General features: G+C 41.2%; 1 protein-coding gene across 1 annotated transcript; it reads right to left on the bottom strand.

Annotated features, from left to right (window-relative positions):
* Nucleotides 1-9,385: 9,385 nt before the first annotated feature.
* LOC149767808 (uncharacterized) lies at nt 9,386-9,919 on the bottom strand. Its single transcript, XM_089930392.1, has one exon. The coding sequence runs from the start codon at nt 9,917-9,919 to the stop codon at nt 9,386-9,388; it is 534 nt and encodes a 177-aa protein (XP_089786518.1).
* Nucleotides 9,920-22,905: the final 12,986 nt, after the last annotated feature.

The following is a 22,905-nucleotide window of genomic DNA, read 5'->3' as shown; positions in this document are numbered from 1 at the left end:
ATTTACCTGTTCTGAAAGAAACAAATTATGGCAAATATTTTCTTATATTGAAGGAAATGAATAATGACATATAGGAAAACAAATCATAGTATATATCTCCTCATGATCAAAAAAAAAATAATGACATATAATAAAACAAATCATGGCATATATCTCCTTATGATAAAGAAAATAAATAATGATATATAAGAAAACAAATCATGGCATATATCTCCTTATGATAAAAGAAAATAATAATGATATTTAAGAAAACAAATTAGGACATATTCTCCTTATGATATCATATAGTTGACCAATCTCTATAACTATAGTGTATCTTTGCTATGTTGCTATAATTGTGCCTATAATTGTGTAATTAAACATTTATAAAACTTCCATATGCTCAACCCACTAAGTGTGGTGCCCTTGATATATCACAGTCTTCATCCTCTTTTACAAAGCTTTTAGTTTTCTCAAACCAGTGTTATATCGTGACGTCAAAGCCAATAGTGTTCGAGGCTCTACCAGTGTTCTTATTCTGACAAATTTTTCATCAAAGTTCACCATAGCGGTATCGGACTCCGTACCGATGTCACACTATCATAATGATGGTACAGTACGGTATGGTATGCAGTACGTCTGGCGTACCGAGTATCGGTACTCGGTACGCCACTGGTATTGGTACCGGTGCCGTTCGGTACAGTACATTTCTTCATCAATCTTATCTTATGTTCTTCTCCTAAATGTTACATCCTCCGTGTCTATCTAATTTGACCACACCAATTATTGACTATGTAGAAACCAATTTCTTCCTATTTTACATGCCAACAGTTTGCTTGGTTATTTGATGGTTTTTTCACTTATCCAGCCAAATTTACTTTGAACACAAAGAAGCATCCCCTTACTATAATCAATTCGAAATATATAACCTAGATTATCTCAATAAATATTATTCTCATCTTTTGTGTTGGACCTACACTAGTCTCACATAACTTATGCTCCCCCATGTTCCTAAAGCAAATAACTTCATGGAAGCACCTTGACAGGCTTCATGCCATGCAATCTCGCTCCTAGGTGGTGAACCTTTAGTATACTCTTTATAGCATTCGAAAGAATGACTTAAGCATGACTCACTACTTAGATAAGATGAAGGCTATAGCTGATGTACTTGAATCTATCAATCATCCCATTCTAGAGTTTAATTTATGCTCACTTATTCTTCGAGGCTAATGGCAGGAGCATGACCCTGTTGTCACTTCTGTTACTATCAACAGAGAGATGCTCTTTACTTTTGATGAACTTCTTGGATAGCTTCTCTTTTTTGAACTCTCAAGTTCCAGTCCCATGCTAAAACCTACAATCAACAACATCTCTCTGCAGTATTCCATGATGCAATCCTTCTATTTTTGCCTCAAATCGTTGCAATTCGCATGGAGGTTCTAACCAAATTGAGCATTATTTTCCAAACAACAATCAAGGAAACCGACCTTGATCTTTTAATAGCAGATAGCAAATTTCATCAAATTGTGATGCTCGAGTGCTTGATTTTCTTATTAAAATATGGTTATCTATCAAATTTGTAGCAGGGCAACTCACACTACCCTTAATTGGTTTCACCGGTTAGATTTGTTGTACCAGGAAAAACAACCCCCTCAAAAACCCTAGCTTATGGTTGCTGCAAAAGGACATAAGCCCGGTGCCTCCAACTATGTTACTATCGATCTCAATAACTTGTCTTTTTTTTTTTTGGGTACACCGGCGTCTCACTACACTCGGACGTGAGTACACCATAAATAGTCAGAATGCAAGACACAATCTAGGCCTTGCAGAACGGGGTTAGTGCAGTCCCATAAGAAAGTCCTGAAGTAATGTGCTGCAAAGGAGGCGGCCCAGTCCACCGCACTATTCGCCTCTCAAAATACATGTGCGACCCAAAATAAGTCAAAACCCTCCAGAAGGTGGTATATATCTCAGACTAGTAGGTGTAGATCTGACCTGGTATGCCCGCTAGCCTAACATACTGACTATTGGCAATGGTAATACCCTTCTAATTCATCACATTAGTTCGACCGCTTTTACTCATAAAAACTCTAAACTTATTTTAAAAGATATTCTTCATATTTAACAAATAAGAAAAAATGGGTTTCTATCCGAAGGTTTTCTCAAGATAATGATTGCTTTTTCATCTATACTAATGTTGATTGTTTTTTTTTCTTGGTGATGGTCAACCAGTCGGGGAGGATCCCCTTCCACGGTACAAGCAGTGATGGTCTTTACTCTCTTCGGCTTCCATTGCAGTATTAGCGAGATTCTTTTAGCTCTTGTTCTTGCTTTGTGTTGAAATCACCACTTATTCCAAAAGCTTAAGTTGATAGAATGAAGTAGATTTATTTATATATTTTATATTTTCTTATACTCCCCCTCATATGTGGGCCAAACTTTTCATGTGTCTCTCGCGGTACTTGGCATTGTCACCTAAGACATCTAGGTCATCAAATCTTTAAATCCATTATACCTTTCATTGTAGTTTATGATTCCAGTAAATTTTTGAATTTATGTTCTTCTTGTTAAATGAGCAAGGGTACTAGGTTGCTATTTTCTTATTTTGAGCTAATGTCTAAGTTTCTATATATTAGATTTGATTCATACTGATATTTAGGGACCTCCTCCTATTTTTTTAATAAATAATTTTTACTATTATATTATTGTTGTTGATGATTATAGTAAATATTTTTGGACTTTTTTCTTCTTTTTAAAGCAGAAGCTTTTGATTTTTTTGAAAATTTAAATCTTTAGTTGTCACGCTCCAAATGGAACATAACACGGCCATGCTACCGACATATACAACCCATGATAATAAGAAGCCAAATATTTCATTTAACTTCCAAATTCATCTTAAGCAAAATATAATAAATAAAAGTCTAATTTTATTATTTATTAAATATAACTAATACTAGTTCAGAGCGTTTAAATTCAAACATAAGTACCAATCCCATAATTCTCAATATTCAAAAAATTATTAACTACAAATTCATAGTCAATTTAAAATACTAAAATTCTTCTACAAAATCGTTAAGTTTGCTAGCGTGAACTCTAAGCCTGGACCATCCTTGTTCCTATCAACCCGATTCATCTGAAGAAGAAAAAAAATAAAAATAGAGATATATGAGTGACACAGCTCAGTAAGTAAATCTTACTCTACCTTATCAGATCAAGCATAAGTTTTTCCGTATTAATGCATCATTTAAGAAAAATAACATATATAACAAAATAAATTATTTCATAGTAGAGTATATTATAACAAGTTATAAAGTCAATCATGCATACATAAATTATTCATATTTCACAAACATGGTTTCAAGTTTATTAGTAAATCAATTTATAAATTATTCTTTTGTTATTTAGCCATATCATAGTTCAAAATATTGCTAACAGATATTCGTGCTACAGTCACTTATACCCGCCCATGTTCGTAATCGACAAAGATTCTTATTTCATAGGCTAACTTTATATTCGCTACCAGGGCCTGTGTTCGTATGGATGCTAGCTCTAGATATCGATTTTTTTAATTCTAGGGATTATACATAGCTATCTAAGAGCCTTTAGAAAACTTATATCTTTTTCTTAAAATATACACATAAATAGATAAAAAACTCAATGGCATAATTAGTTTCATATTTCATAATAAATCTATTTTCATCAAAATATTCATGTAACTATTTTTCATAATAAAGCATGATTTTTATAGCACATATGCTGATTCGCAATTTTAAAAAAAAGCATGATATTTCTACAAGCAAATTTTATGCATGGAAAATATGATGAAAACTAATAAGGAGTGTAACATCTACTTCTCTCTTTCACCTTAACTATCAAACTTCAATTAAACCTATTTAAATATATTAAAAGTGAGATTAATTTCTATTTGATGATTTTAGTTGAATTAAAATAATAAGAAAATGAGACGGTTAGTCGGGTGATAGTGTTCGGCAGCTCCGAGCAGGTCAAGTCTAAGCAACTTGATCAATAAATCATGGAGTATGGACTTGATCAAAGCTAAGGTTATTCGACAGGATTCATCGTCAGTGGGTTCTAAGGACACTTAATAGGGCTAGGATGATTGGTCCAGTATGCCGCCCAGATACTAAGGCAGTTTAGGATCTCTTTACATGGTCAACTTAAGTCTGTAGAATAGGTGGATGGGACCCCTAGGATCCGTAGGTTCTATTCCAAGAGAGAAACAAGAAGATGAGAGAAAAAAAAGAGAGAAAGAGAGGGATGGTTTCTCTTTCTCCTTTTTCTTTTTTTTTTTCTTTTCTTCTTTTCTTTTTCTTCTTTATTGCTCTCCTCCATCGCAAAACTGGGGGGCACGAGATGCAAGAGCCCATCCCATTGAGAGACAGTGGAGGGGAGGAGAAGGGCTCCATCCCTACAGTAGCTGCGATCAAGGACTGATGGCATGATAGCAAAAGAACGGATGCTGATGGTGACTTAACACGAGAGAGAGAGAGAGAGGGTATTTTTCGATGATCTTTCACTAGATTTTGTCTATTGTCGGGTCATTGGGAAAAGGAAGAATAAGAGAGGAGACGGGGACCTTACCTTGGCTCTGAGGAGGCGTCGATGACTCCAATTTTTGGTGAGCACAAAGACGGACAGCCGTGAACTCAACGGTTAGAGGAAGAAGGAGAGAGAAAGAGGAGTATTACTCGGGTTCGAGAGCTTTGGAGGGAGAGAGCTCTCCCTTTATAGAGGAGCCTTAGGGCCCTTGCCACCTTAGGACTCCGACTCCTAGTCCGAGTCATCGGGGAGAAGGGCGGAAGGAAAACTCTCGATGGGAGTCTACCACCCATCACGTGCGAAGCACGCGTGGGGCTAACCTGGGCCAAGCCCAGTCGGGCCGGTCAAATGGACCGGGCCTAGGCGGGCCTTCACATTGGTTGAAACAAATTTGATAGAAAGATCAAATCAATTCACTCACTTAGAGTATAATAAAACTGAATTTTCTGATTATCTTTCTTTTAGTGGCCTTCACATAGAATTTCCTACCCACCTATACTAGAACAAAATGGCTTGCTCGAGCGCAAGCATCATCACATTGTTGACACGGGCCTCTGTTTTCTAGCATACTCTTATATACCCAATAAATTCTAGGTTGATGCCTTTGCTGCAGCTATTTTTCTCGTAAATAGAATGCCAACTCAAAACTTGATAGTGTGTCACCACATGAAAAAATATTTTTCTGTAAGCCTGACTATAGTGCCCTCTGTAGCTTTAGCTATGCTTCTTGTCCATATCTTGGTCCTTATGATTCTTACAAGCTCTCTTTTCGGATTAACTTTGTGTGTATTTCTAGGCTATTGTATAAATCATGAGGGTATAGAGGTGCCCTGATCCAAGTACTTGCCAAGTTTATCTATCTAGACATGTAGTATTTGATGGGAGTAGTTTTTCATTTGCTGAAATACAAGCTGAGCCATAGACTCAGTCCCACAATTCTAATCCCTCTTGGTCTCTCTCTCCATTGAAATCCAACATGTACCATCAGAGCCCCATCAGACCTCTTTACAATCTATCTCTTGTTGAAATCACCACTTGTCCCAAAAGCTTAAGCTGATAGGATGAGGTAGATTTATTTATATATTTTATATTTTCTTACACTCTCCCTCACATGTAGGCCAGACTTTTCTTTAATGGGTGAGCCCAATATGTGAAATTTTTAATAATGGGGTTAAAGAGTGCAGGGTTTGAACTCAGGACCTCTGCTCTAATACCATGTTGAAATCACCACTTGTCTTAAAAGCTTAAGCTTATTAGGGACCGAGGACTATGAAAGAGGTAAATAGAAAGAGTTAACTAGTTGAAAGACAATCTTGGAAGAGGGGTGTCCAAGTCTGGAATGTCATCCATCAATAGATGTTCTCTCGCCTACAAACGCTGCTGGTTTCTTATGCCATACACGAACATTGGAAGGCATTGAATAAACATCATCCTCACAGCTGCCTTGAAGAAGCCTCACCCCCGTGCTCTGATCCTTAACCACAAAATAACAAGGGTGAAATTCAATATAAATATTGTTTGATTTTGTGAATTATAAACAGAAATTAGATTTTTCTGAATGGAAGGGACACAAAGAAGATCAGTTAGGTCAAAGGTCTTAGATGAAGAGGCTAAGTGTGTTGAGCCAATATGAGTAACGGTCAAATCTGTCATGTCCCCAATGACGACTTCGTCAGGTCCTTCATATTCAAAATGGAGAGACATATTGCCAAGCTCTGAGGTGATGTTGTGGGAGGCTGCTGAGTCCATAAGCCACCACGTATTCTTCTCGTAAGAGGTGGAAGTGCAATTTGCCGAAGCCTTTAGATGATTGAGGTAATCCCTACAATGTTTAGCAATATGTCCTAGACGATCACAGAACTGACAAACTATATTGTTGTTACTGCGAAGTCGATCATACTTCTTTCCTTTGTTGTCATTGTTATGGCCACCACCTTTCTGACTATTTTGATTGCCTCCATTTTTGTTGTAGTAGGACTTCTTATTAGTCTTCTGATTGTTGTTGTACTTGCGTTGAAGAACATTAGCAATGACAACATGATTAGAGTTAGAGGCTTCCAATCGCTTCAAATAAGTATCCTGACTGAGGATGAGATCATGTAACTCTTCAAATGTGAGAGAGGTCTCTTGAGTACAAATTGGTGCAGCAATATCACAATACTCTGAGCCAAGTCCATTGAGAATATAAAGAGTGAGATCATCATTGGACATGGGATTGTCAATGATGGCTAATTCTTAACAGATTGCAAATATTTTGTGACAGATTTGTTCCCTTTCTGAAGAAGGGTCAAATCTTCCTTAAGTTGCATAACTCTGGTTCATGAACGGCCTGCATAAAGACGAGTGAGAATCGTCTCTTGAGATGTCCTGTCAGTGGCAATATGTGGCACCACTCTTTCAGAGACAGCAACAATTATGGCATTGAGCAGGAGTTTATCTTGTCGTATCCAGTGAGAATATTTGGCCTTAATAGTAGCCTGATCAGAAGTCGAAGCCCCACTCTCGGATGGGCATGAAAAAGTGTCATCCAAATAGCCCATAAGGTCATACACTACGAGAAGAGATTCAAACTGAGCTCCCAACCTGGAAAGTTTGCTGGAATTAGTTTATGAGGAAGCTATGAGGCAGCATTCACAGCAATGAGAGGGGTTGAACTCTGGGGTTCTGTCACAATTGAATTGATGGTAGAGGACATGGCTGGAGAATGCAACATCAACTCGTTGGAGCTAGAAATGCTGGCTCGTCACGTGTATGTGAGTTATTGCTTACACACCCCAGCAAGATGGAGGCACCATATGTGAAACCAATCTTGGATATTAAAAGCTTGAATTGATTCTTGGATAATGCTTTAGTAAGGAGGTCCGCCAATTGATCTTGAGTAGTGACATACCGAACATCAAGAAGCCCTTTTCTCACATAGTCCCTTACAAAGTGTAAATCAATGGAAATATGTTTCATTTTTGAGTGCATAATAGGATCTAATTATGGACAATGCAGGCTTGATATGTGGAGCAAAATATGTATTAATGAATTGCATAATTCTAGCATCTAATTATGGACAATGAAGGCTTGATATATGGAACAGAATCTGCATGAATGAATTGCATGATTCTAGGATCTAATTATGGACAATGAAGGCTTGATATGTGGAGTTGAATGAATTACGGTAGAGAGTGATCTACGTGAATGGATATATGGCTGAAATCTTGCTTATGGGATGAGTGTAATAAAAGCCATCAACAACCATTTTTTACTTCATCTATGTCAAGTTCTGAACCTTTTGAATTTTTATTTTCATACGTTTGGGGACCTTCACCCATTCCCTCCATTACTGGACACTGCTACTATGTTGTCTTTATAGACCATTACACAAAATTTACGTGGCTTTTTCCCATCAAGCAAAAATTAGAAGTTGAATCAATATTCATTCACCTCTTAAAAACCTTGTACAAAACCACTTTGGTACAAAGATTAAACATCTCTACTCAGACAATGGTGGAGAATACATCAAGCTTCGACCCTTTTTAGCTAAACATGGCATTGTTAGCCTTACCACTCCACCTTATACTCCCCAACACAATGGGGTTTCAGAACGACGACATAGATATATAGGGCTCGTTTGGTTTGCGAGAAGCATTTTTTCTCGTAGAAATATGATTCCTGAAATGCAGATTCCTGAAAAGAGGATGCCTGAAAAAGTACTTTTGGCATATTTGGTTGACCATGAAAAAGTGACAGATTTCCAGAGTGCTTATGTTTGGTTGACCATCTACTTTTCTGAAAAAGTTATATATGATTTCTATTATACCCTTAATAAAAATTAGGTCTTTAATGCCTCTTTAATGCTAAAGGACCTTTTTGGAAAAAAATAAAAATATTTCGATTTCTGACTCACGGAAAAGTAACTTTCTCATGTTTCTCATGAGAAAGACTTTCCTGTGAAACGTGAAAATTATATTCTCCTGGGAATACAGCTTTTTCGTCTCTTTCCTTTGAAAACTCTAACCAAACAAGAGGCATTTCTTTATTTTTCCGTTAACCACACTTTTCCCCCTTTTTTTTTCTGCACCAAATGAGCCCATAATGGAAACTGGTTTAACTCTCCTACATCATGCCTCATTACCTTTGTCATATTGGTCTTTTGCCTTTGAAACAACATCCTACCTAATCAATAGAATGCCAACCCCTACTCTCAATGAAAAATGTCCTCTTCAAGATCTCACGGGTCGTCAACCAAACTATCTTAACTTCGCACTTTGGAGTGTTTATGCTTTTTTTTGGTACAATGGCAGTTCACACCCTACGGGTGTGGACACGACCAAGAAAATTAGAAAACAACAAGGCAGAAAAAGAAACCGGCAATCTGTCACCCCCCAACCATACAAAACCACCAGAGTGGTGGGCTGCATAGGAGGCAACCCAATCAGCTGCTCCATTCGCTTCTCTGTAGGTATGTATGGCCTGATGGGCAACACACACCTACAACAGTCTGTGAATATCGAGGAGCAGTGGCCTACCCTCCCCCGCGCGCCCCCGACCTCGAATCTAGTCGATCACCGTAGCTGAGTCGCCCTCGAGAATAAGCCAATCTGCACCCAAGGTCCGATGAGCAAAGGAGATGCCCTCCCAGGCCGCTCCGAGCTCAGTACACACCATCGAGGTATCGAAGATCCGCTGACCTCCTGCCGCCACTAGTCTGGACTCATGATCTTTGATGACAAATACTGCATCCCACATCTCCCATCGTCCGCCACACTACCATCAAAATTCACCTTCAGGAAGCCAAGAGGTGGGGGTACCCAAGATACGCACACAAACCCGGGCGCTACAAGAGCAGGAGGGGGCCTCAGATGTCCCTGGCCAGGCCAGAGAGTGAAAGCTCAGCAGCAGTGGTGAACTCTGAAGCATGCAATAAAGCTCTGACTGCCACCGCTCTCGAGGGCATACTGCTGCTATCAAAAACCCGGGCATTCCTGTCCAACCACACGTAGTAGGCTAGGTAGGCCGCCCGAGAGACTCTCTCCTCCAGTCCGGGACCAGATGTCGACTCCTCCAAAAAGAGCAGAAACTCCTCAGTGGATGACCACCTCTGCCCTTGGACAAACTGAACCCCTGCACTCCTCCATACCTGACTGGCCCGTGGACACTCAATCAGCACATGATATATGGTCTCCACCTCCGGACAAGCTCCACATGCTGAGGAGACCCTCACCCCCCGCCGTACCAGAACGCTCCTCGTGGGTAGGCAACCCCAGGCTACCTTCCACAGAAAAAGTGCGACGCAAGGATGAACACGTAGCCTCCAGATCCAGCCTCCCTCCAACTGCCGAGCCGCCAATCCCCCACTCATCCTCAATATATCTCGAACACCTATTGCCATCTGACCAGTCTGCCTCCATACCCTCCTATTCTCCACCTCCTCCACTGGGATTGGCACAGAAAGGACTCACTCCGCAAGCTGCTCACCAAAGACTCTCCTAACAAGATCCACATCCCATCTTCGCTCCCCTCGAACAAACAAGTCACTGACTGTGTGACCCTCTAGCCATCCATGGTCAATCGGGGTAGGCCAGCCCCGCAATGTATCCTCCGCCAACCACCTATCCTCCAGGATGCTGATAGCCCACCCGTCCCCAACCTCCCATCTAATCGCTGTAAGCACCCCCGGGGCACGAGCACAAATCTCCCTCCAGATAAACGACGAAGCCCGACCCACTCGGAATGCGTCCGGGGTGACTGGATCCCCATACTTCGCCCTCTGGTCGACCTTCGGGCTAAAGCAAATGGTCGACTTCGTCAGGTTGACTAGCTGACCTGACGCACCATAGCAGCACTCTAGGATCCTCCTGATGGACTATGCTGATCTCTTCGTCGCGCGTGCCAGAAGTAAACAATCATCCGCAAATAGTAGATGTGAAATATAGGTCACTCCTGTCGCCGGTCTGTAGGCCTCTACTTCCCGAGTCAAAGCTGCCTATCGAAGTGCCCGCGACATAGAGTCTAAACAGATGATGAGCAATAGTGGAGAAAGGGGACACCCCCGCCTCAGACCCACCGAAGACTCGAAAAAGCTCGACGGGGAACCATTAATTATGAGGGCAAAAGATGGGGACAAAATACAACCCTAAATCCACCTGATCCACCGAGGGTGAAAGCCAAGCAACTCCAAGGACTGTCTCACAAAATCCCATCACATCCTGTCGTAAGCCCGCTCCATATCTAGTTTGACCCCCATCAGACTCCTACACCGAGGTGCCCTCTGCAGGTCTGTCATAAATTCGTGAGCAATGAGGACATTATCAGAAATAGACCGTCCACCAATAAAGGCTCTCTGCTCTGGGCATATAATCCTAGGAAGGATCTCTCTCACTCTGTGAACCAATACCTTCGCTACCACCTTATACAATGTAGTGCATAGACTGATCGGTCAGTAGTGGCTCGGCTCCACTCCTCAGGCATCGACGCAGATACAAAGAACTGTTGAATCGCCGCAAGCACCTCTTGTCTCACAATGTGCCAATACCTCCTGAAAAAAAGTGGGGAAAAGCCATTCGGCCCCGGGGCTTTATCCTCACCCAAGGACTAGAGAGCTTCCTGAATCTCTGTATCCGACACTGGTCTGATCAAGGCCTCATTCTCATCCCAAGAAACCTGCTCCTCAAGGGCCGCCCCCCATGAACTACCACTCATGCTCCCCGACTCGGTCCATCTGGCATGGAAGAACTGCTCCAAAACCCTCCTCACAACATCCATGTCCTCTGACACTTGACCACTGTCCTCCCGTATCCTGCGGATTCTGTTCTGCTGTCTCCTGATGATGGTCGACTGGTGAAAAAACTTCGTGTTCCGATCACCCTCTCTGATCCACTGAACTCTCGACTTCTGCCTCCAGAACACCTCCTGCTGCCTCAGAAGAGAATGATGCATAGCCAGAAGCCCTATGAGCTCACCCTGGTCCCCCTCTGCTAATCCCCCATCACTATCCTCTAGGGCCTGAAGTCTGGTGATGGATGCTTCGACTACCTCTACTTTCTTGAAAAGATCCCCCACCTCCTCCTTGTTCCACCTGATTAGCTAGCGTCTGGTCAACTCCAACTTCCGTGTCACCCTGTACAGCACATTCCCCCATATTGGCGAGCGCCATGCCTCTCTCACCACATCCCACGACCACGGGTAGGACAACCAAACCTTCTCAAAACGAAATGGACTATAAGACTGAAAGGAGTGCGAGGTACTCACCAGAACAGGGCTATGGTCTGAGGCAATCCTGGGCAAGTGTCGTACCCAATAATCTGGAAACCGCCGAATCCACCCAGTCGAGGCGAAAACAATCGATCCGCTCCCAGACACGTGCCTGCCCCAATCGGTTGTTGCACCAGGTAAACCTCGGACCGGTGAAGCCAAGGTCAGCAAGCCCATTGGATAGAAGAAAATCCTGAAATTTCCTAACCTCAATTTTGTTGGTGAAGGGCAATCCACCATGCTTCTCCTCCGGACCATCGATATAGTTGAAGTTCCCCACAATCAATACCGGATGCCCCAGTTGAATAAGTGAGGTGGCTTCCTCCCATAACACCCTCCTCTCCCTGTACTCTGTGCTTGCATAGATAGCTAATAGCACCCATGGAGCCCCACAATTCTCTGTAATCACTAAAGCCACCTGCTGACTACACTGTGAAACACATCGATGATGCACGACCCCAACCTCCACATGACCATAATGCCTCCGGACATACCCTGCGACTCTACTACATATGTCCCCCACGATCTCGGAATATTTCGCCTAGCCCGCTCCATACCGGCACCCGACAGCCTCATCTCAAGCAGAATACAAATATCAGGGTCATGAAGGCTAACTAGCCTTAGAAAAGCCGGCCTAAAGGACAGTTTCCCCGCCCCTCGGCAATTCCAAAGTAGAACTTTCATTGAGAAGGTGGAGGGGCTGCTGACCGGGTCGAAGTCTCTTGTGACCCGCCTTCAACAGTTGGATTCACTTCCTTCCCAATCCCCTGCCGTGCCATGATCTCCTTCATTTGAGTCACTACCTCATCATGTGCCGGCCCATTAGAGATCACAGGAACATCATTCTCCCCACTATGCCGAGCTTCCCATGCCACAATAGGAGCTTGAGGGCGTGCCGGTCCACTGAACATCGAAGACCCCTCAGATTGTGCCGGTCCACCCCGTGCCAGAGGCCCCAACTGCTTCGAAAGCGCCTCCCGGTCCATAGAATTGTGCACAGCTTCCTGTTCCCCCTGAGCCCCAGACAACGGTTGACACCCAGGATTCTGGCCATCAACCAACTTCTCGCTACCCCCCTCTGTCGTACCAGGACCACAGGTTGGAGGAAATACCTCCGGAGCACCGCCATGCCCGTTCGCCGCCACCGTCGATGAGCCCGAGACGGTCGACCCATCGCAGGTGATCCGTCCCCGCCGAAGCGCCGGATCCGAACTCGCTGGCATTCTCCAGTGTTTATACTTTTCATGGTTGAAATTTTACTCCTCAAATAAACTTGAATTTAAATCCACACCATGCATTTTTCTTGAATATTCTCTCACTCAAAGTGCCTACCGATGCCTTGACTTTGCCACAAAAAGACTTTATCTTTTACGACATGTCGTGTTTGATGAATATGTTTTTCTTTTTTCTTCCACATCACCCACCGGAGTGTAATATATATATATATATATATATATATATATATATATATATATATATATATATATATATATATATATATATATTATTTATTTATTTATTTATCTCATCCTATTAACTTAAGCTTTTGAGATAAGTGGTGATTTTAACATCTCTCTTATTATTAATGCCAATTATCTTATTTCTGAGCCTACCAATATGACACCTGACACCAACCAACCTCATATGAAACCTCAAATCACTCACTATATCCTCTACTTTTATTGTCCCAGTTCTTTCCAAACCTACCGCTCTCACTCACTTCATCAATGCCCAAAAGCATTCATCCCTCTCTATGTTACTGAACCTACTTGCGATACTTAGCACGTCAACCCGGGCGGAGAGAAGCTATAGCATTGGAGTTTGATGCTTTGCAAAAAAAGTGTACATGGAAGCGATGATCAGAATGCTGTAGGTTGTTGTTGGGTGTATCAAATCAAGCAATGATCAGATGGCATAACTGAATGCTAAGAGGCCCGTTTGGTGACCAAAGGCTTTCTTCAGCAACAGAGCATTAACCACAGTCTAAAATTCAACCTAGTCATCAAACCCGTTACTATTTGATTAGCTCTTGCACTTGCCAACTTCAACAATTAGCCCATTGATCAAATGGATATTAATAATGCATTCTTACATGGAGGCCTCATCGAAGAAGTCTGACCCAATCATTGGGCTTTGTATACCCTCTTACCCCTATCATGTTTGCAGACTTCTAATCTATAGCCTCAAACATGTCCCTCAGGCTTGGTAATTTCGGCTCACATCCTAAATTCACAATTTGAGTTTGCAATCTTTATTTATAGAAAATTCATAATTCATTAAAAGCAGATAGTTATACTCTTATTCTGCTTTTTTATATTGATGATGTTATCATCAATAGCACCCATGAGTGCTATACTTTATTGTATGAAGAATCTTCATCTTCTTTTTGCTATAAAGGACCTTGGTCCACTCAACCACTTTCTTGGTATTAAAGCTGTCTGCAATTCCACAAACCTTTATTTGATCTGATCTAAATATATCATTGATCTTCTTCCCAAGACAAAAATGGTTGGAGGTAAACTATTGAGTTTCCCAATTACTTTGGGCTCTAAAATCTCGGAGCAGCCGCTCAGTCGTGTGCCAATCCTGATCGACTCAGCGAGGTTGGAGGGCTACAGAGTCTATGACCTGATGGCCTCGAGGGAGCGCAGGTGGAATGAGGCATTGATTAGGGAGACCTTCAGGGGGCAGTTGGCTGAGAGGATCCTGGCTACTCCATTACCTGCAGAAAAGATGACAGACAGATTAGTGTGGGAGACCACAGGAAGGACCAAGGTGTATGCCAAGGACATTCAGGCGGTGATGGGAGGAGGTATTGATTGGCAGATGGATATGGAGATTGTGGGTTCATCTCCGGGTGGCATTGTTCCTCAGGAAGGTGGCCTAGAAATGATTACCGACCAGGAGTGTGCTGGCGGGGAGGGATGTCCAAATCTTTCCGAGCTGTGGCAGGTGTCCTGACAGAGAGGAGACTATCAACCATGTTCTGCTAGAGTGCCTGCGGGCAGTACAGATTTGGAGGTGGGCCATCCGATCTATTTCCAGATTACCAGGGCTATCACGACGACTTCATTTGGGATGGCCAGGGACATATGGAACCCCCACCTTGCTATTACAGTGCCCAGGATTGTTCATGTCTTTTGGGAGCTCCCACCCCCATACCATCTTAAAGTGAACTTCGATGGTAGTGTGTCTGATGCTAGAGACAACGCAGGAGTGGGCTTTGGAATCTTGACTCAAGGCTGATTGCCGTCAGGGGGCGAAGCACAGTTGGATTGACGGCCACTGGGGCGGAGATCAGGGCAGCATGGGAAGGCATTACTTATGTGAGATGGGTGTTGAGAGCTGAGCGTATCCTGCTTGAGGGGGATGCAGCTATAGTGATCGATTGGATCCGGAAGGAGGAGCGAGAGGAGGGTATAAACCCTCAGCTAAGGGACATCCGACGGATGATGGATGAATGCAGTTGCTTTTAGGCCGTGCACGTGTACCGAAAGGCGAACAAGTCCACCGACTAGGTCGCCTCGTATGCTGCTCAGTATTCTGGGGAGGTCCTTTGGACACACCAGGGGGTCCCTCCTCTAATGCTTTATCACTTTCTTTTGATTCTGTTGGTTGCACTTATGCTAGAGTAGTGTGAGCAGGAGTTGTACCAAAAAAAAAAGTGATCCCTTACCCAATCCTACTTAATATTAGCAGTACTGTTAGGGCTCTTCAATGCTTAACTTTCACAAGATCTGACAATATATAGCCAATATATGCATGCTCCACGTGCAACTCGTTGGGACTGTGAAGCACATTTTGTACTATCTTAAGGGCTTCCTTACCCATTGGTTATGCTTTTCTTGTGGTTCCACTCAATCAAAAGCCTACTCCAATGCTAACTGGGTTAGCGATCCAGAAAATCATCGATCCATTACTAGTTATTTTGTGTTCGTTAGTCCCAACTTGATCTCCCGAGGTGCCAAGAAACATGCTATTATTATCCGGTTTAGTATTGAACATGAATATCTCTCCCTAGCTCACATAGCAGCTGAATTGTAATGGATTCATATGATATTGGAGGATCTTGGTGTCTTTTCTGTTAGATATTTTAAATAAAATGATATGTTTATTTATTTGTTTGTTCCATAGTGGCCCACATATTGGAAGATAAGGGTAGCTATTTGACTTGTTCAAACTAAAGGTTGTGGGATAGTTATCAGCATACATATAGGAGTTAGTTTCCTTGATGGGATGAAACTACTTGTACAACGTGCATACAAGGGCTTCCTAGTCTAGCCATTTTCCATTCCCATCGATAGACACTAAAAGAAAGAAAGCATAGACGAGAAGAACTCCTTGTTCCCTACAATCTCCATTCTCAAAGTTTTCATCTCCCTAAAACCTTCAGACAAACATCATCGAATCTAATCACATGGCTGGAGGTAATTCTATTTCCGCTATGTTTAATTCATCTGATATATCATAAGGTTTTTAGTTTCTTATTGATATACCATATAGTTTTATCACATTTGGTATCAGAGCCATGCTTCCATGCCTGTGTTCGATTTAATTTTTGATGTGTTTGAGGGATGAGTTTTTGAGATCTTCTTCATGAAATAGGTATTTCAGAATAGAGTGCACAGTCAGAGAGTTGTGTTTTGTTTCTCTTTGAAACTTTTGACATGAGAGACACCATTTTTAAACAGAGTTTTGGTATATACTATAGACATTCAATAGGCACCATAAGAGGTCAAACTACCATAAGCATTTATATGACCCTTGTTATCGGAAATCAAGATGAAGAGTCTGGTTCAGTTTTTAATTTATGAGTCTTCCCGAGACAGGATGTTAGTATAACAAGAATCAGTAGCCCCACGACTGTGCTCCCTGGATTGTTGCCAGGTTAGTCTTCAATCCACTTGAAACAAAATATAGAGGGAGGAAGAGGCCTGAAACAAGGTCCTCCACCTTTTCTACCATTACACCTGCAAAGAAACCATCTTTGGGTACCCCAATCATAAAAGCACCAAATAAAGCATGTGTTTCTATAGTATCTATCACAAAACCAGCAGACAGAACAGCCGCTGGAGTGGCACAAACATATATTTCCCCTACAGGCTCACCCTCTGGTGTGCGTCGTGCAATCTATAACAAGATGGGTTGCACATGGATTACACAAAACAAGACAAATTCAACTTCGCAAAGAAGAACCTAGAGGCTACCAAGGTGGCAGCCCAGTTGGAACGGGACGTTTGCTTCCAACCAAGTGGTTCCAGATTCGAAACGCGCGAGCGTCGATTAAATTTAGGGACCGGATGCCCCACGTCTGGACACGGGGTCTAAAAGCGCTACCGGTCGGCTGGTAGCTTGGGTGGTGCCAGGTGTGACGTACTCACACGGAGGGTCGGCTCGGTTAGATAACCGAGCCGACCCACGGGTGGGGAGGGTATGAGTAAAACCGGCCAGGGTGCCCAACACACGGTCATTTCTGTCTACATCGAAATTCTCCTGGCGGGTTGGGGGTCCAGTGGGGGCTGCTACGCGGGGATGGGCTTGTCTCTTCCTCCCCTCTTCCCCTTTTCTTTTGGCAAAAAAAAAAAAAGAAGAACCTAGAGAGAGAAAAGAGGTAAATGGTTGGAACCAGATAGGACAATGGCAAGGGTAAGAGGATCCAAGCAGCAGACCTGGCTATACAGTCAATATCAGTTGTAAGAAGCTTGAGCTCCGCAAGGATACAAGCTAGGACTGGGAAGGCTGCGATGGATGGAGCAACACCCATGAAAACTTTAAAAAAAAAAAAAGGAGCACCTTGAACGCCCTTAGATATTGTATTTCTTATGATAATGCTACGAGAGATGATTTTGGAACAATTAGGAAAATGGTTTTGGACAGTGATATTATTATCTTTACCAACATAACTTAAGGATGCCTTGAAGCTTGAATATTAAAGTTTTTGGGAGTAGCCACAGCATCCCAATAAATTTTATGCTCACATAAAATCATTTTAAAGTTAGCTTCATAAGAATTTTTGGCATCAAATTGTAATAAAGTCATAAAATTTAGTAATTTTTACCCACAGGGGGATTATTAAATTTTATGATTTGATTAGAATGAGATGGTAATTTTAGGCATCAAAATAGATTTTTCTATACCCACAGGTACGGAAAATTTATTTCTTGATGTTTGAATTTATCAGTCTTATTAATTAAAGATAATAGTAATTCATGTGTGATGCAACCTCTACCCACAGGAAGGTCAGGATTACTGTTATATATAGTTTCTTATTTTTCCTTATCATAGCATGTGATTATTCTTTGGTTATTTGCAACTATTCCTACTACTATTATTGACAATTCATCTCGCATTCCAACACTTTGTGGTAACAATTATTCCGACTGGAAGGAAAATATTCTCTTCACTTTGGGTTGTATGGATCTTGACTTGGTGCTCTGTGAGGATGAACCTCTCACTCCCACAGAATCCAGTATGCCACAGGAGATTTCTAAGTATGAGCGACGGGAGCGGTCAAACCGCTTAAGTTTGATGCTCATAAAATTTCATATCAGTAAGGGCATAAGGGGTTCAATCCCTGACTGTACTAAGGCCAAGGATTATATAAAGGCTGTTGAGGAATAGTTTGTGAGTTCTGATAAGGCCTTAGCCAGTACCCTAATGAAGAGATTATCTACCAAAACCTTCAATAATTCTAAGGGTGTCCGTGAACACATTATGGAAATAAGGGATATTGCGGCTCAACTAAAATCCTTGGAGATTGAAATTTCAGAGCCATTTTTGGTTCATCTCGTGCTCAACTCTCTCCCTTCAAAATACAGTGCTTTCAAAATCTCCTACAACATACATAAGAAGAGATGGTCAATCAATGAACTTCTGACCATGTGTGTACAGGAGGAGGAGAGGTTGAAACATGAGAGGCTCGAAAGTGCACACATGGCAACTTATGGCAAAGGAAAAGCCAAGATAGGCAATCATGGCCAACGGGGCAAGAAGGAGCACAAAGTACCAATCAAGAAAAATGGTATTAAGCGGTGTTTCTTTTGCAAAAAGAAAGGTCACTTCAAAAAGGATTGCCAAAAGTATAAGGCCTGGCTCGTAAAGAAAGGTAATTTCAAATCTCTTGTATGTCATGAATCATTATTTATTGATGCTCCTAAAAGTTCATGGTGGGTTGACTCATGTTCTTCAATCCATATTGCCAATACAATGCAGGAATTACTCAACCTCAGGAAGCCAATGGGCAGTGAACAGAGTGTCTATTGAGAAAACAAGATGCGTTCACATGTGGAGGCGGTTGGGACGTTCCGGCTAGTTTTAGAAACTGGATTTATTTTAGAATTAAAAGATGTTTTTTATATTTCTAGATTTTCTAGAAATCTTATTTCTGTCCCTAAATTGTCAGTACTTGGTTATGAATTTTCATTTAAGGGTTTATGTTTGAACATTTTTATGGATAATAGTTTGATTGGTAATGGAAAATTGGTTGATGGTTTATTCAAAATTAACTTGGATCAAAATTTTGAAAATAACTGTTTTTCCTTACATTCAAATGTTGGTATAAAGAGGAGTCTCATAAATGAGGACTCTGGCTTACTTTGGCATAGGAGATTGGGACACATCTCCATAGAGAGAATTAAGAGGTTAATGAATGAGGGAGTCCTTAAACAAATTCTTAACTTCACTGACTTCGGGACTTGCGTGGACTGCATTAAGGGCAAGCAGACCAACAAGTCCTCTAAGGGTGCCAAAAGAAGTTCAGAAGTTCTGGAGATCATACACACGGATATCTGTGGACCATATTCTCCTAGCTTGAATGGTCAGAGATACTTTATCTCATTTATTGATGATTATTCAAGATTTATGTATCTCTACCTTTTAAATGAAAAGTCTAAGATACTTGATGCCTTTAAGACTTATAAAGTTGAGGTAGAGAAACAAAGAGAAAAGAAAATCAAGATCGTAAGATCTGATAGAGGTGGAGAGTACTATGGTAGGTTTACAGATAAGGGACAAATGAAAAGTCCATTTGCACAGTTCCTTGAAAGTGAAGGTATAGTTGCTCAGTACACTATGCCTGGTACACCAGATCAAAATGGTGTAACTGAGAGAAGGAATCGTATGCTTATGGATATGGTGAGAAGCATGATTAGCAACTCGAATTTGCCACCTACCTTATGGAGTGAAGCCTTGAAGACCGCTGTGCATATTTTAAACAGGGTTCCATCTAAGGCTGTCCCTAAGACACCTTTTGAATTGTGGAATGGATGGAAACCCAGTTTGAACTACTTACACGTATGGGGTTGTCCAGTTGAGGTGAGGGTTTACAATCCTCACATAAAGAAACTTGACCCAAGGACACTTAGCGGTTATTTCATTGGGTATTCCTTGAACTCCAAAGGTTTCAGATTCTATACCCCCTTAAATAGTACTAAAATTATTGAGTCTAGAAATGCAAAGTTCTTAGAAGATCATGAACCTAGTGGGAGTGACCATCCTCGTAAAGTACAACTTGAGGAGGTACAAGAGTCGGTTGTTTTACCTTAGAGTGAAATGTGTGTGATTGTGTTCCGAACACAATCATCTGAGCAACAACATACTCATCAAGAATAGGTTCAACCCGAACTTTTTCAACCTACGGATAATGTTGAAGAGTTAGGGTTAAGGAGATCTTCAAGAACTAGAAGACCAGCAATTTCTAATGACTATGTTGTATACCTTCAAGAGTCTGGTTTTGATGTCGGACCTAAGGATGATCCAACCTCATTTTCACAAGCCACGAGTGGAGAAAATTCCACACTTTGGTATGATGCCATGAAAGAGGAAATGGAATCAATGGCGAAAAATCAGGTTTGGGAACTCGTTATACTACCTAAAGAAATTGCGGCCATAGGCTGCAAATGGGTTTATAAAACCAAAAAAGATACCTCAGGTAATATTGAACGATATAAGGCCAGACTTGTTGCCAAAGGCTTCACCCAAAGGGATAGCATTGACTATCATGAAACCTTCTCTCCAGTTTCTAAGAAGGATTCATTCAGAATTATCATGGCGTTAGTGGCTCATTTTGATTTAGAGCTACATCAAATGGATGTGAAAACGGCCTTTCTTAATGGGGATCTTAAAGAGGAGGTTTACATAGTACAACCTGAAGTTTCAATACAGATAATCAAATGGTTTGCAAGCTTAAGAAGTCTATATATGGACTAAAGCAGACCTCCCGCCAATGGTATATCAAGTTTCACAACATTATAATTTCATTTGGATTCATTGAAAACGTTGTGGATCAATGCATATACCTTAAGGTCAGTGGGAGTAAGTTTATTTTCTTGGTCCTATATGTAGAGGATATTTTACTTGCAAGCAGTGATTTAGGTTTGCTACATAAGACTAAACAGTTCCTCTCTCAAAACTTTGAAATGAAGGATATGGGTGAAGCTTCTTATGTCATTGGCAAAGAGATTCACATAAACAAAACTCTAAGGACCTTAGGTCTGTCTCAGAGAGCCTATATTAAAAAGATTTTGGAGAGATTCGGGATGAAAGAATGTGCATTCTCAGTAGCACCCGTTATTAAGGGAGACAAATTCAATAAAGGCCAATCTACTCAAACTAAATTGGAAAAGGAAGAGATGAAAAAGATCCCTTATACATCTGCAGTGGACAGCTTAATGTATGCTCAAGTTTGCATGAGACAAGACATTGACTTTGCAGTAGGATTATTGGGTCGCTATCAAAGCAATCCAGGAATGGAACATTGGAAGGCTACAAAGAAAGTGATACAGTACCTACAAAGAACCAAAGACTATAGATTGACTTATAGACACACTGACCATTTGGAGGTGGTTGGGTATTTATACTCGGATTTTGCCGGTTGTGTGGACACCAGAAAATCTACTTCAGGATATATTTTTCTTCTTGCTGGAGGGGTTGTGTCCTGGAAAAGTAGTAAGCAAACCATTGTTGCTACGTCTACTATGGAGGTAGAGTTCATTGCATGCTATGAGAGTACTACGCAGGCATTATGGTTGAAAAACTTTATTGGTGGTCTCAAGATTGTCGGTAGTATAGAGAGACCATTGCGAATCCATTGTGATAATATAGCTATTGTTTTCTTCTCTAAAAATAATAAGAGTGGAAGTAGAAGCAAATATATCGACATCAAGTACCTCAGTGTAAGAGAAAATATAAAGAGACAAAAGGTATCCATTAAGCACATTAGCACTCAATTAATGATTGCAGATCCCATGACTAAAGGGTTACCCGTAAAGCAGTTTAAAGATCATGTGGAAAATATGGGACTTGTTAACTGGGTTTATGTTTTTCTCTCTATTTGTTCATGAACATAACTTTATTATGATATTCAATGAATTCATTTTTATTTGCGCATAAAGTATTGAATTCATAAAGAGGACCCGAATAACCTTAGTAGTTGTTCATAAAGAAATTGCTCTTAAAGTGCTTAATTAAGGAACTTGATGCATAGTGATACATGGAAGGGAGTACTCACTTGACTAGAGTATAACCGCTATGATCCATGTGTTTGGTTACTTAATCGAGTGGGAGCATTCCACAGCCAAATGAACAAAGTAAAATTGGCCAACTATAAGTGCCCAATGCTTCTATAAGGTTATGTGGGCTAAGTGAGTGAATGTTAGATATTTTAAATAAAATGATATATCTATTTATTTGTTCCATAGTGGCCCACATATTGGAAGATAAGGGTAGCAATTTTACTTGTTCAAACTAAAGGTTGTGGGATAGTTATCAGCATACATATAGAAGTTAGTTTCCTTGATGGGATGAAACTACTTGTACAACGTGCATACAAGAGGTCCCTGGTCTAGCCATGTTTAAAAAAACAGTGCCTGCCATTCCCATCGATAGACACTAAAAGGAAGAAGGCATAGACCAGAAGAACTCCTTGTTCCCTACAATCTCCATTCTCAAAGTCTTCATCTTCCTACACGTTCTATGGGAAAGAGTTGGAGCAGCCTAGATAAGAAAACCCAGGAGCCCTACCCAAGAGAGGATCTTAGCTGTGACTATGCCAGGCCTTCTGTTGTCAGATTGTAAATATTATGTAATTTGTTTCAACAAAAACCTTCAGACAAACATCATCAAATC

This window comes from Phoenix dactylifera, chromosome 4 (assembly GCF_051530095.1).
Source record: "Phoenix dactylifera cultivar Ajwa chromosome 4, Ajwa_hap1_PhDact_Kaust_v1.1, whole genome shotgun sequence".
NCBI classification, from domain to species: domain Eukaryota; kingdom Viridiplantae; phylum Streptophyta; class Magnoliopsida; order Arecales; family Arecaceae; genus Phoenix; species Phoenix dactylifera.
The sequence above is the reverse complement of the archived record's forward strand: the minus strand, read 5'-3'. Positions and strand labels throughout refer to the sequence as shown.

What these genes read in the sequence shown, in the direction of transcription:
- LOC149767808 (XM_089930392.1), bottom strand. Translation starts at nt 9,919, where the DNA reads ATGGCAATAGGTGTTCGAGATATATTGAGGATGAGTGGGGGATTGGCG.